At 45.7% G+C, this 13,582-nt stretch overlaps 1 protein-coding gene across 1 annotated transcript in view; it reads right to left on the reverse strand.

The window, feature by feature from the left end:
* Positions 1-12,846, reverse strand: part of LOC143997900 (uncharacterized) — a 122,840-nt gene extending 109,994 nt beyond the window's left edge. The window contains exon 1 of the mRNA XM_077493722.1: positions 9,632-12,846. Within this exon, the coding sequence (XP_077349848.1) occupies positions 9,632-9,692 (61 nt within the window). The 5' untranslated portion in view covers positions 9,693-12,846. The remainder of the gene's footprint in view (positions 1-9,631) is intronic.
* Between the last annotated feature and the right edge of the window lie 736 nt (positions 12,847-13,582).

The raw sequence follows: 13,582 nt of genomic DNA on the forward strand, positions 1-13,582 counted from the left end.
ATTTAGAACATGTTCTATTTCTCGGTCCGTCAGAATTTTCGAAAAATAAAGTCAGTTGAGGCCCAAACACGATCGGAATATACGATGAAAAAGCTTCCGCCTGACTTTTTCCGCTCGTGTGTACGCGTCCTAAGGCAGCGTTTCTCAACGTTTTTTTCAGTCAAGGCACCCTTTAAAATGATGGACAACCTCGAGCCAAAATCATGGACAGTCCTGAGGCACCACATTCTAAAATGTAAAAACTATTCTGATAGTTTTACATAATGCAGCAACATCAATACACATATGACACCCAACGTAATGGCGCGTACACACGACCGGACTTTCCGGCAGAATAGGTTCAACAGTCTTCCCGACGGACTTTCGTCAGAGATCCGGCGGACTTTCCGAATGAACGGACTTGCCCACACACGAACGGACTAAGTCCATTCGAAAGTCTGTTCGTTTTGAACGTGATGACGTAAACGGGACTAAACAAGGAAGTTCAATAGCCAGTAGCCAATAGCTTCCCTTGCGTCGTATTTGGTCCATCAGACCAGCACACAAACGAACGGTTTTCCCGATTTTAGTCTGTCGGATTAGATGTTCTGTTTCTAGGTCCGTCAAGTAGCTTCTGTTTGGCGCTCCGGCCGGGCGGTTTGATTGACATCTGAGTTAGATGTCACTTCCTGTTTTCTCTCTCCTATTGTGCCCGGGAGAGAAAAAGTATGAGGAGTGGACTCCTCCATCGCTGCTGCCAGTAGAAGGAGACACCGCAGGAGAGGAGAGGACAGCACAGCAAGGTAAATGCTGCTGTGCTTCCATGGAGAAGGGGGGGTTTTATGTGACACAGGCTGCATTTGATGGGACACAGGCTGCATGTAAGGACGGACTCCGTTGGGGGCACCTGATGTAAGGACGGACTCCGTTGGGGGCACCTGATGTAAGGACGGACTCCGTTGGGGGCACCTGATGTAAGGACGGACTCCGCTGGGGGCACCTGATGTAAGGAGGGACTATGCTGGAGACATCTGATATAAGGAGGGACTCTAGCTGGGGCACCTGATGTAAGGAGGGACTCTGCTGGGGGCACCTGATGTAAGGAGGGACTCTGCTGGAGACATCTGATGTAAGGAGGGACTCTGCTGGAGACATCTGATGTAAGGTGGGACTCTAGCTTGGGCACCTGATGTAAGGAGGGACTCTGCTGGGAATACCTGATGTAAGGAGGGACTCTGCTGGGAATACCTGATGATTAAGTAAATTAACCTACAAAATAGGGGATAGATTTATGGCATTTTTATTTTTTTTCTAGTAGTGGGTCGGTGATCTGAAATTTTTATCAGGACTGCGACATTGCGGCGGACAGATTGGACACTTTTGACACTTTTTTGGGACCAGTGACATTTATACAGTGATCAGAGCTATAAAAATGGACTGATTACTGTATAAATGTCACTGGCAGGGAAGGGGTTAAGACTAGGGGGCGATCAAGGGGTTAGCTGTGTTCCCTCGGTGTGCTCTAACTGTAGGGGGGATTAGCTACCAGGGACATGACATAGATCACTGTTCCCGATCACTGGGAACAGTAGATCTCTGTGATGTCCCCTGTCAGAACGAGGAATCGCCTTGTTTACAAAGGCAGTTCCCCATTCTGCCTGTGTAAAAGGCGATCGCAGTCCGCCCGACCCGAGGGCACGCTCCCGCAGGATAATTACAGAACGATGCATTGTATCTGTGTCTCTCCCTCCAGCAGCTGAAAGCCGGTTCCTCCCCTTCCCTCCCTCCAGTTTTCAGCTGCTGGAGGGAGAGACACAGACACAGTGCATCGTTCTGTAACTGTCCTCCCGTCTCCCAATTTCCAGTGGACCAGATGGTCGCAGGAGTCTCTATGATCGTTTAGAGGCCAGGCGTGAAGTTATGATGTCCCGCCCGGCCTCTGCATTCAAACAAACGGTGCCGCTGCGGCTGGGAAGCCAAGATCGTATTTTATTTTTTATTTTTATTTCAGGCTTCCCAGCCTAGAGGTGAGATGTGGGGTCTTATTGACCCCCCAGATCTCTTGTATCATAAGAATACAAGCCACTCGTGCAAATAATGCCATCAACCAGCCTTTCCCGTGTCACCGTATTCTGCCCTATACTTTTGTGTATCGGACTTCCTCAGGGGGAAAGATGTGGCGTGTACATTCCTCATATGCTCCGAGCCCTCTAATTGGATTATCATACCAACCTGTTCTCTAGCACAATATTTGGATTGTTATCACAGCAAATTCTCTGGCACAATATTTGGATTGTTATCATAGCAACCTATTATCCGGCACTGTAGTTGGATTATACACCGCTCAAAAAAATGAAAGGAAGACTTTTTAATCAGAGTACAGCATCAAGTCAATGAAACTCCTGGGATATTGATCTGATCAGGTAAGTAGCAGAGGGGGGAATTGTTAATCAGTTTCAGCTGCTTTGGTGTTAATGAAATTAACAACATGTGCACTAGATGGGCAACAATGAGACGACCTCCAAAACAGGAATGGTTTTACAGGTGGAGGCCACAGACATTTTTTTTCCCCATACTCCTCTTTTTTGGTTATTTTTCACTAGTTTTGCATTTGGCTAGTGTCAGCATCACTACTGGTAGCATGAGGCCACGCCTGGACCCTATAGAGGTTGCACAGATGGTCCAACTCCTCCAGGATGGCACATTAATCACTTAAGGACCGAGCCTCTTTCTGAGATTTACTGTTTACAAGTTAAAAACATTTTTTTTGCTATAAAATTACTTAGAACCCCCAAACATTATACATTTTTTTTCTAACACCCTAGAGAATAAAATGGCGGTCGTTGCAATACTTTCTGTCACACCGTATATCGGTCTTAAAAGCCTTGGAAAAAATACACTTTTTTGTATTAAAAAATAAGAAAATAGTAAAGTTAGCCCAATTTTTTTGTTAGATTTTGAAAGATTGATGATGTTACGCCAAGTAAATTGATACCCAACATGTCACGCTTCAAAATGGCGCCCCACTCGTGGAATGGCGACAAACTTTGACCCTTAAAAATCTCCACAGGCGACGTTAAAAAAAATTCTACAGGTTGCATGTTTTGAGGTACAGAGGAGGTCTGAAATTATCGCTCTCGCTCTACCGATCCAGACGATCCTTCACATGTGTGCTTTGAATGCCGTTTTCATATGCGGGCGCTACTCACGTATATGTTCGCTTCTGCACGCCAAGCCCTTGTACACACGATCGGACATTCCGACAACAAAATCCGACGGATTTTGTCCGAAACTGGTGTTGCATACACACGGTTGGACAAAAAGTTGTCGGAAAATCCGATCGTTCAGAACGTGACGACGTTATTTCGTTACGACGGGACTACGTTCAGGCTAGTAGCCAATAGCTTTGGTCTAGGAATTTGATCTGAGCATGCGTGGCACTTTGTCCGATCGGAATTCTCTACACACGATCGGACAAAGTCCGATCGGATCATGTTGTCGGAAAGTTTTATAGCCCAGCTCTAAAACGTTGTCCGTCAGATATTCCAACGGAAACAGTCCGATGGAGCCCACACACACAGTCGGATTATCCGACAACACGGTCCGATCGGACATTTTCCGTCGGAACGTCCGACCGTGTGTACAAGGGCTTAGAGCTATGTGCGGAAGTGATGTTTTGACGTTGTTTCCGCCCTGCATTATCATGGAGACGGGCTGGGGGGGCGCCATCTTCCCCTCACTCGTCTCCATACCCAGCAAGGAAAAGGAGCCGACCGCCTCCACCGCTACCGGCTGCTACGGTAAGTGGCGGAGGGCACTGGAGAGCAGTGGGAGGGGCCCTCCACTGCAGAGACCACTGTTATCGGAAAGCGGACCGCCCGCTGAAGAAGGGGATACCGGGGCTATGGTGGCTAGGTGCTGCCATAACAAAGATATCCCTCCTCGAAGTACCGACGATATATCGGCGTGCGGCGGTCCGGAAGTTGTTAATTTCCCCGCCATTGCCAGAAGGTTTGCTGTGTCTCCCCGCACAGTCCTCATACACACGGATTGCTTAGAATTAGATTTGTATTATAAGTCCTTCTCCATCCATTGTCAAATGAACTCATCTCTGCTGGGAAAACTGCGCTTTTATTGCCGCGTACACACGGTCGGAATTTCGGCCAGCAAAAGACTGATGAGAGCTTTTCGCCAGAAAATGCGACCGTGTGCAGGCTCCATCGGAATTTTGCTGGCCGAGTTTCTGCCAATAAAAGATTGAGAGCAGGTTCTCAATTTTCCAGACGGAAAAATTCCGATCGCGTGTACGCAATTCCGAAGCGCAAAAATCACGCATGCTCAGATTCATCTACGAGACGGAGGCTATTGGCTACTGGGTATTGAACTTCTTTGTTTTTCTAGGCCAGTCGTACGCGTTGTACGTCACCACGTTCTTGGCGGTCGGAATTTGCTGTGACGGCGTGTAGGCAAGACAGCTTGAGCGGAATCCCATCGGAATTCCGTCGGGGTAAACCATCAGGGCTTGATCGTGTGTACGCGGCATTAGAGTATTTTTTTTCCTGGTTGAGCTAAACACCTTCACCGGGAAGAAGAAGAGGTTCTTTGAGATGTTGCTAAGTCTATAACAAAGGACACATAATCCTGTAATTGACCAATCATAGTAGGGTATTTACACTGTGCTTATAGAGAAGTATGTGTTGGGAATAAGTCCCATCTAGTCCCAGAGGTGGAACCTCTGGAGTTTAGCCGTGTCTGGAGGACACGGTTGTCAAGTTCAACCTCGCTGCCAGAAGCCTGGAGAACTCTATGAGAGGCTGACAGCCGATGCGGCTGGACGGGGGCTGGGCGGAACACCGGAAAGATTTAGGGCAGGATGTGCCCGGGGACAAGTGCAGGAAGCATTGTGCATCCCAGTCCCACAGATCTGTGTGTGGTGCCAATCATAGACCTGTGCACAGGGTATGCCGGATGTGTCCGGGCACACCCTAATCACCTAGTGCTCATTAGCATTATCCCTCCGTGTAGCAGCAGGGAGATGGAATGCTTTGGGGGTTTTACACAATCTTTAGGCCTAAAATGATTTTTTTAACGTGCAAAACCCCCCCTCGCGCAAAAATGGTTAAAGTAGAACAATTTTATATAAATGAAACTCTGATACTACATTTTCCCTAAGGAGGACATCGAGACATGTAATCAGGGCACTGATTACAATAAAGCGCCAGCAGTGCCACCAACAAGTGCCCATTAGTGGTGTCAGTCAGTGCTGGCTATCATTGCTGCCCATCAATGCCCACCAGTGCCAAATATCAGTACCCATCAGTGCCACCTATCAGTACCCATAAGTGCGGCATATCAGTGCCTCCTCATCAACTCACATCACTGAAGGAGAAAAATGACTTACTTACAAAATTTACTGACAGAAACTAAGAAAAACTTAGTTTTTTTTGAAATTTTCTGTCTTTTTAAAAATAAATAAATAAATAACCCAACAGTGATTAAATACAACCAAAAGAAAGCTCTATATGTGTGAAGAAAAATATAAAAATATAACATGGGTACAGTGTTGCATGACCTTGCAATTGTCATTCAAAGCATGAGAGCACTAAAAGCTGAGAATTGTCCTGGGCAGGAAGGGGGTAATGGTGCAAAGTAAGCAAGTGGTTAATTTTCTTTTTTGCTTTTTTTGCTATTTTTTTTGGTACATGTGCCCATGTACCCAATGTGCCCAACCCCCACCCTCCACCATGGTATTTGTTTCACAATAGCTTATTAGCCAGTAAAATCGCCAGACATTTTTTTTTCAACATTTGGCTCCTGATGACTTGGAGTTCAGCATTTGACTTTGGTAATTTTCACCAAACCATCACTTGTGCTTTAGCTATTTCTTAAAAAAAATTCCAGTACCCCATCATACTGCCCCATCACACTGCCCCATCTTAAAACTGCCCCATCATACTTCCCCCATCAAAATTGCCCCGTCACATTGCTACCATCAAAATGGTCCCATCAAAATTGCCCCATTATATTGCCCCATCAAAATTGCCCCCAGACATGTAACAGAATACATATTGCCCTAAATTTATGAAGAAATTTTATTTTTCATTTTTTTTTTATTTGATATGTTTGTAGCAGAAAGTGTTTTTTTTATTTCCCAATTTTTTGTCTTTTTTCATTTCTTTTCCTCGCGATATAAAAACAGTGGTGATCAAATACCACTGGCCTAAAGAAATTAGATTTTTTTTTTTAAATTGATAGGTTTTACAGCAAAAAATTAAATAAAAAAATCGAATTTCTTCATTAATTTAGGCCAGTGGTATTTGATAACCACTGGGGGTTTTTTTTTTTTTGCGATATAAAATGAAAAAAGACCAAACAATTGGAAATAAAAAAATAAATTGCAAAAAATGCCCTGGTCATGAAGGGGGGTGAAACCTTCCAGAGGTCAAGTGGTTAACCACTTAAGGACCGCCGCATGGCAATGTACGTCGGCACAATGGCACCGAAGGCACAAGCACGTACATGTACGTGCTTGCCTTCCAGGGGGTGGGGGGTCCGAGGACCGAGGGCTTCAGGAGCGATCCAGGATGAGGGGATGGCCGTTGGTTTCTGGCCATCCCCTCTCGATCGTTCCTGGTGAATGAGAAGCTTCCCCCGCCTGTGTAGTGTAAACACAGGCAGGAGGAAGTGATGTCACTCTCCTCGGGCGGTCTTTTTGACCGGCCTGCGAGGAGAACACAATAGTAAGTGTGCACCAACACTACACTGACATGTAGGTACACATAGGCACACAAATCGTCCCCTCGATCACCCCCCGATCCCCGCCGCCCCCCCCCCCCAGTCACAGTGTCACTGATTGCAGTGATCATTTATTTACTGATCACTGCATTTAGTGTCAGTTGTGACAGTAAAAACTGTCAGGGCAGTTAGTGTTAGGTCCAGGGTAGCCCCCTACCCCCCTAATAAAGGTTTAACCCCTGATTAACCCTAGAGTTAACCCTTTCACCCCCTTTTGCCAGTGTCACTAAGCGATCATTTTTCTGATCGCTGCATTAGTGTCACTGGTGCCGCTAGGTAGCTAGTTATTTTTTTAGGTTCACCGCCAGGTTTTTATAGCGCTAGGTACCCCCATATACTACCCAATAAAGGTTTTAACCCCCTGATTGTCCCTAGTTAACCCTTTCACCCCCTTTTGCCAGTGTCACTAAGCGTTCGTTTTTTCTGATCGCTGCATTAGTGTCACTGGTGCCGCTAGGTAGCTAGTTATTTTTTATGTTCACTGGCAGGTCTTTATAGCATTAGGTACCCCCATATACTACCCAATAAAGGTTTTAACCCCCTGATTGCCCCTAGAGTTAACCCTTTCACCAGCGATCACCGTATAAGTGTCACTGGTGATGCTGGATAGCCAGTTAGTTATTTAGTTATTTAGGTTCCCTGTCAGGTTTTTATATAGCGTCCGGGACACCCATATACTACCTAATAAAGGTTTTAACCCCCTGATTGCCCCCAGGTAACCCTTTTACCCCCTTTTGCCAGTGTCACTAAGCGATCGTTTTTCTGATTGCTGCATTAGTGTCACTGGTGCCGCTAGGTAGCTAGTTATTTTTTATGTTCACCGCCAGGTTTTTATAGCGTTAGGTACCCCCATATACTACCCAATAAAGATTTTAACCCCCTGATTGCCCCTAGAGTTAACCCTTTCACCAGCGATCACCATATAAGTGTCACTGGTGACGCTGGTTAGCCAGTTAGTTATTTAGGTTCCCTGTCAGGTTTTTATATAGCATCATGGACCCCCATATACTACCTAAGATTTGAACCCCCTGATTGCCCCTAGTTAACCCCTTCACCAGTGATCACCATATAAGTGTTACGGGTGACTCTGGTTAGTTAGTTTGCTTTTTATAGCATCAGGGCACCCACCATTTATTAACCAATAAAGGTTTAACCCCCTGATCACCCGGCGGGTGATATCAATTAGGTTTTAGGGTCAGGGTCTGCGTCGCCCCAGGCAGCGCTAGGTTAGTGCCAGTACTGCTAACACCCACGCGCAAAGCATACACCTCCTGTAGTGGTATAGAATCTGAACAGATCAATATCTGATCTGATCAGATCTATACTAGCGTCCCCAGCAGTTTAGGGTTCCAAAAAAACGCATTGTTAGCGGGATCAGCCAAGATACCTGCTAGCACCTGCGTTTTGCCCCTCTGCCCAGCCCACCCAAGTGCAGTATCGATCGATCACTGTCACTTACAAAACACTAAACACATAACTGCAGCGATCGCAGAGTCAGGCCTGATCCCTGCGATCGCTAACAGTTTTTTTTGGTAGTGTTTTATATTTAAATCCTGAAGACGGTGATTGGTTTTCGGGGTCCCGTACGTGGCTAGGCTCCCAAAAAGTCCCCCACATGTGGTATCCCCGTACTCGGAAGAAGCAGCAGAATTTATTTTGGGGTGTAATTTCACTTATGCCCATAGCATGTGTGAGCAATATATCATTTAGTGACAACTTTGTGCAAAAAAAAAAAAAATATTTAATATTCCTGCAACTTGTGGCAAAATATAAAATATTTCATGGACTCAACATGCCTCTCAGTAAATAGCTTGGGGTGTCTACTTTCCAAAATGGGGTCATTTGGGGGGGGGGGGGGGGTTGTGATATTTTGGCATTTTATGGCCTTCGAAACTGTGATAGGTAGTGAGGAGTGAAATCAAAAATTTGCACCCTTAGAAATCCTGAAGGCAGTGATTGGTTTTTGGGGTGCCGTACGTGGCTAGGCTCCCAAAAAGTCCCCTACATGTGGTATCCCCATACTCAGGAGAAGCAGCAGAATATATTTTGGGGTGCAATTCCACATATAACTATGGCATGTGTGAGCAATATATAATTTAGTGACAACTTTTTGTAAACTTTTTTTTTTTGTGTGTGTGTGTCATTATTCAATCACTTGGGACAAAAAAAAAAATATTCAATGGGCTCAACATGCCCCTCAGCAATTTCCTTGGGGTGTCTACTTTCCAAAATGGGGTCATTTGGGGGGGGGGGGGGTTTGTACTGCCCTGCCATATCAGCACCTCAAGAAATGAGATAGGCAGTCATAAATTAAAAGCTGTGTAAATTCCAGAAAATGTACTCTAGGTTGTAGACGCTATAACTTTTGCGCAAACCAATAAATATACGCTTATTGACATTTTTTTTTGCTAAAGACATGTGGCTGAATAAATTTTGCCCTAAATGTATGACTAAAATTGAGTTTATTCGATTTTTCTTATAACAAAAAGTAGAAAATATCTTTTTTTTTTTTAATTTCAGTCTTTTTTCCTTTTATATTGTAAAAAATAAATATCGCAGAGGCAATCAAATACCATCAAAAGAAAGCTCTATTTGTGGGAAGAAAAGGACGCAAATTTCGTTTGGGTGCAACATTGCATGACCGCGCAATTACCAGTTAAAGCAGTGCAGTGCGAAATTGTAAAAAGACCTCTGGTCCTCAGGCTGACAATTGGTCCGGGGCTCAAAGACAAATCCCATTTTCGTGGAAAATTCTTATCACATATAAAATTGATAAAACAAGATATTTTGTCATTTATTTAAGTCCCAGATTTCCCCCTTCAAAAAAAAAAAAATAGTATCTGTTACAAAGACTTACCAGAGATGAGCAGCTGGAGGGCGATAATCGCAGGCAGTGCCCCACGCCGGGGTCCCGCCATTATTCCGGGGGGGGGGGGCACACAATAAAATCCGGGGTTCAGTAAGCCGTCAGTTTCTCCCAGATGACCCCCCACACTGGAGGAATATCTTCTCACTGACTGGTCTAGATGTGAAATGTTCCGACATGGGGCGGGGGAGGGGCGAAGAGGAAAAGTGACATTCCTTATCAGTGATTACAATAGAGATTATCAATACAAAGACTGAAAACAAATCCCATGTGACCAGCCAAGCGATGTGCCTGGTCTTCCCGGACAGGTGAGCTTCTCAGCAACCTTTAGGCTCCGTTTACATATATGAGAATTGGATGCGTTTTGTCGCATGACGTGTGAATCAAACCAGCCTGTTCACACACACAATATTACCAAAAGTATTGGGACACCTGCCTTTACACACACATGAACTTTAATGGCATCCCAGTCTTAGTCCGTAGGGTTCAGTATTGAGTTGGCTCCGCCCTTTGCAGCTATAACAGCTTCAACTCTTCTGGGAAGGCCGTCCACAAGGTTTAGGAGGGTATCTATGGGAATGTCTGACCATTCTTCCAGAAGAGCATTTGTGAGGTCAGGCACTGATGAGAAGGCCTGGCTTGCAGTCGCCACTATAATTCATCCCAAAAGTGTTCTATCGGGTTGAGGTCAGGACTCTGTGCAGGCCAGTCAAGTTCCTCCACTCCAAACTCACTCATCCATGTCTTTATGGACTTTATTTACTAGAATCAAAGAACGAGCTTCCTATGAATACATTGTCTGGAAGGATGCTCTTTGGATTGATTGACTTGGCAGAACCTTCTTTGAAAGTCTCTGGGAAGTACTGTTCCATCTCTGGGTGCTTCTCAGACAATGGATCCTGATAGGGTGCTTCTCGGACAATGGATCCTGATAGGGTGCTTCTCCGACAATGGATCCTGATAGGGTGCTTCTCAGACAATGGATCCTGATAGGGTGCTTCTCCGACAATGGATCCTGATAGGGTGCTTCTCCGACAATGGATCCTGATAGGGTGCTTCTCCGACAATGGATTCTGATAGGGTGCTTCTCCGATAATGGATCTTGATAGGGTGCTTCTCAGACAATGGATCCTCATAAGGTGCTTCTCCGACAATGGATCCTGATAGGGTGCTTCTCCGACAATGGATCCTGATAGGGTGCTTCTCCGAAAATTGGATCCTGATAGGGTGCTTCTCCGACAATGGATCCTGATAGGGTGCTTCTCCGACAATGGATTCTGATAGGGTGCTTCTCCGACAATGGATCCTGATAGGGTGCTTCTCCGACAATGGATTCTGATAGGGTGCTTCTCCGACAATGGATCTTGATAGGGTGCTTCTCAGACAATGGATCCTGATAGGGTGCTTCTCCGACAATGGATCCCGATAGGGTGCTTCTCAGACAATGGATCCTGATAGGGTGCTTCTCAGACAATGGATCCCGATAGGGTGCTTCTCAGACAATGGATCCTGATAGGGTGCTTCTCCGACAATGGATCCTGATAGGGTGCTTCTCCGACAATGGATTCTGATAGGGTGCTTCTCCGACAATGGATCCTGATAGGGTGCTTCTCCGACAATGGATTCTGATAGGGTGCTTCTCCGACAATGGATCTTGATAGGGTGCTTCTCAGACAATGGATCCTGATAGGGTGCTTCTCCGACAATGGATCCCGATAGGGTGCTTCTCAGACAATGGATCCTGATAGGGTGCTTCTCAGACAATGGATCCCGATAGGGTGCTTCTCAGACAATGGATCCTGATAGGGTGTTCTCAGACAATGGATCCTGATAGGGTGTTCTCAGACAATGGATTCTGATAGGGAGCTTCTTGGGCAATGGATCCTGAAAAGGTGTTCTTAGACAATGGATCCTTCTAGGATGCTTCTCAGACAATGGATCCTGATAGGGTGCTTCTCCAACAATGGATCCTGATGGGGTGCTTCTCAGACAATGGATCCTGATGGGGTGCTTCTCAGACAATGGATCCCGATAGGGTGTTCTCAGACAATGGATCCTGATGAGGTGCTTTCTGGGCAATGATTCCACATAGATCCAAAGAGGGTGCCTCTCCCGGACAATGGAATCAGAAAGGGTGCTTCCTGGAGTGTGAAATCAGAGAAAGTTATTTTAGGTAAATGGATCCAGAGAAAGTGCCTCCTGGACAATAGAACCAAAGAACGAGCTTCCCATGAATCCATTGTCTGGAAGCATCCTCTTTGGATCGATTGACTTGGCAGAACCTTCTTTGAAAGTCTCTAGGAAGTACTGTTCCATCTCTGGGCGCTTCTCAGACAATGGATCCTTCTAGGATGCTTCTCAGACAATGGATCCTGAAAAGGTGTTCTCAGATAATGGATCCCAATAGGGTGTCCTTAGACAATGGATCCCGATAGGGTGTTCTTAGACAATGGATCCCGATAGGGAGCTTCCTGGGCAATGGATCCTGATAGGGTGCTCCCCAGGCAAAGTATCCTGATGCGGTGCATCCTGGGCAATGGATCCCGATAGGGTTTTCTCAGACAATGGATCCCGATAGGGTGTTCTCAGACAATGGATCCCCATAGGGTGTTCTCAGACAATGGATCCCGATAGGGTGTTCTCAGACAATGGATCCCGATAGGGTGTTCTCAGACCATGGATCCCGATAGGGTGTTCTCAGACCATGGATCCCGATAGGGTGTTCTCAGACAATGGATCCCGATGAGTTTGTTTCTGGACAATGATTCCACATAGATACAAAGAGGGTGCCTCCCGGACAATGGAATCATAAAGGGTGCTTCCTGAAGTGTGAAATCAGAGAAAGTTCTTCCAGGTAAATGGATCCAGAGAAAGTGCCTCCTGGACAATAGAATCAAAGAACGAACTTCCCGTGAATCCATTGTCTGACCTTCTTTGAAATTGTCTGGGGAGTAATGTTCCATCTCTGGATGTTTTTAAAAGCAGACCCATAATACATCTCTTCACCAAGGCTTATAGCACCACCTGAGAAATCCTTCTATCACCAACTCGATCCGAGTCCTCAGGGAGAAGAGTGCTATAGAATTATTTATAAGAAAAAAATGAAGGTGACTTTTAGCAAAACTGGAATTTTTACAGAAAAAATAAACAATGTGCTCATGAGGGCTTTCGCTCTCGTTCAGCATGTTTCCTCCTAGGGGAGCCGGTCTGTTAACTTTCCTACATCTCCCGGCTGGTCTCGGTTATTGTCATTGTCCTTTGTCTTTCAGGTTTGTCTCCATCGTCGCTGACAATAAACCTGCTATTAGACTCATCCATGTGAGTAATCACAGAGGAATCTCACATGCCTCTCACCTTTCTGAGATGGGGAAATACGGACGCAGAACTTCCTGCAGCAATGCGGGTGTGACTCAATAGATTGAGAATTTCCTAAAAGTGTATCTCCAGATTTAACAGAGAAAAAGCAATCGGCTTTTGGGGGGTCTAACCCCCTTCTTCTAGTGTCCAAGCAGTACTAATACACACAGCTTGAGCAAAAAACTGTTTCAATTGTCCATGCAAATTTAAAAGTATCATCAATGGTATGCAGTTGTGCTGTTGTGAAAGTAATAATACCATCTTTCCCCTGAAAGTAAGACATCCCCCGAAAATAACACCTACTTCCAGTTTTGTCTCTCGCTGTAATATAAGGCATTCCCCCGATAATAAGGCCTCCCCCGAACATAAGGTCTCCCCGATAATAAGGCCAACCCCGAAATATGAGGCCCCCGAAGCTACCGTAAGGCGTCTGACTCCTCTGGACCATATCGGCGGGCGCCGCCGTGCAGCTCTCTGATTGGCCGCAGCGCAGCCGCAGCTGTTCAGGCAGTGTGAGGTCTCTTTAAATCAGTGGGCTGCGGCCGGCTCTCTAGATGACGAGTGACATCCCTGACTTTGCGCAGG

Source organism: Lithobates pipiens, unplaced genomic scaffold, assembly GCF_037356315.1.
Source record: "Lithobates pipiens isolate NorthernLeopardFrog02 unplaced genomic scaffold, aLitPip1_a1.2 Scaffold_19, whole genome shotgun sequence".
Taxonomy (NCBI): Eukaryota; Metazoa; Chordata; class Amphibia; order Anura; family Ranidae; genus Lithobates; species Lithobates pipiens.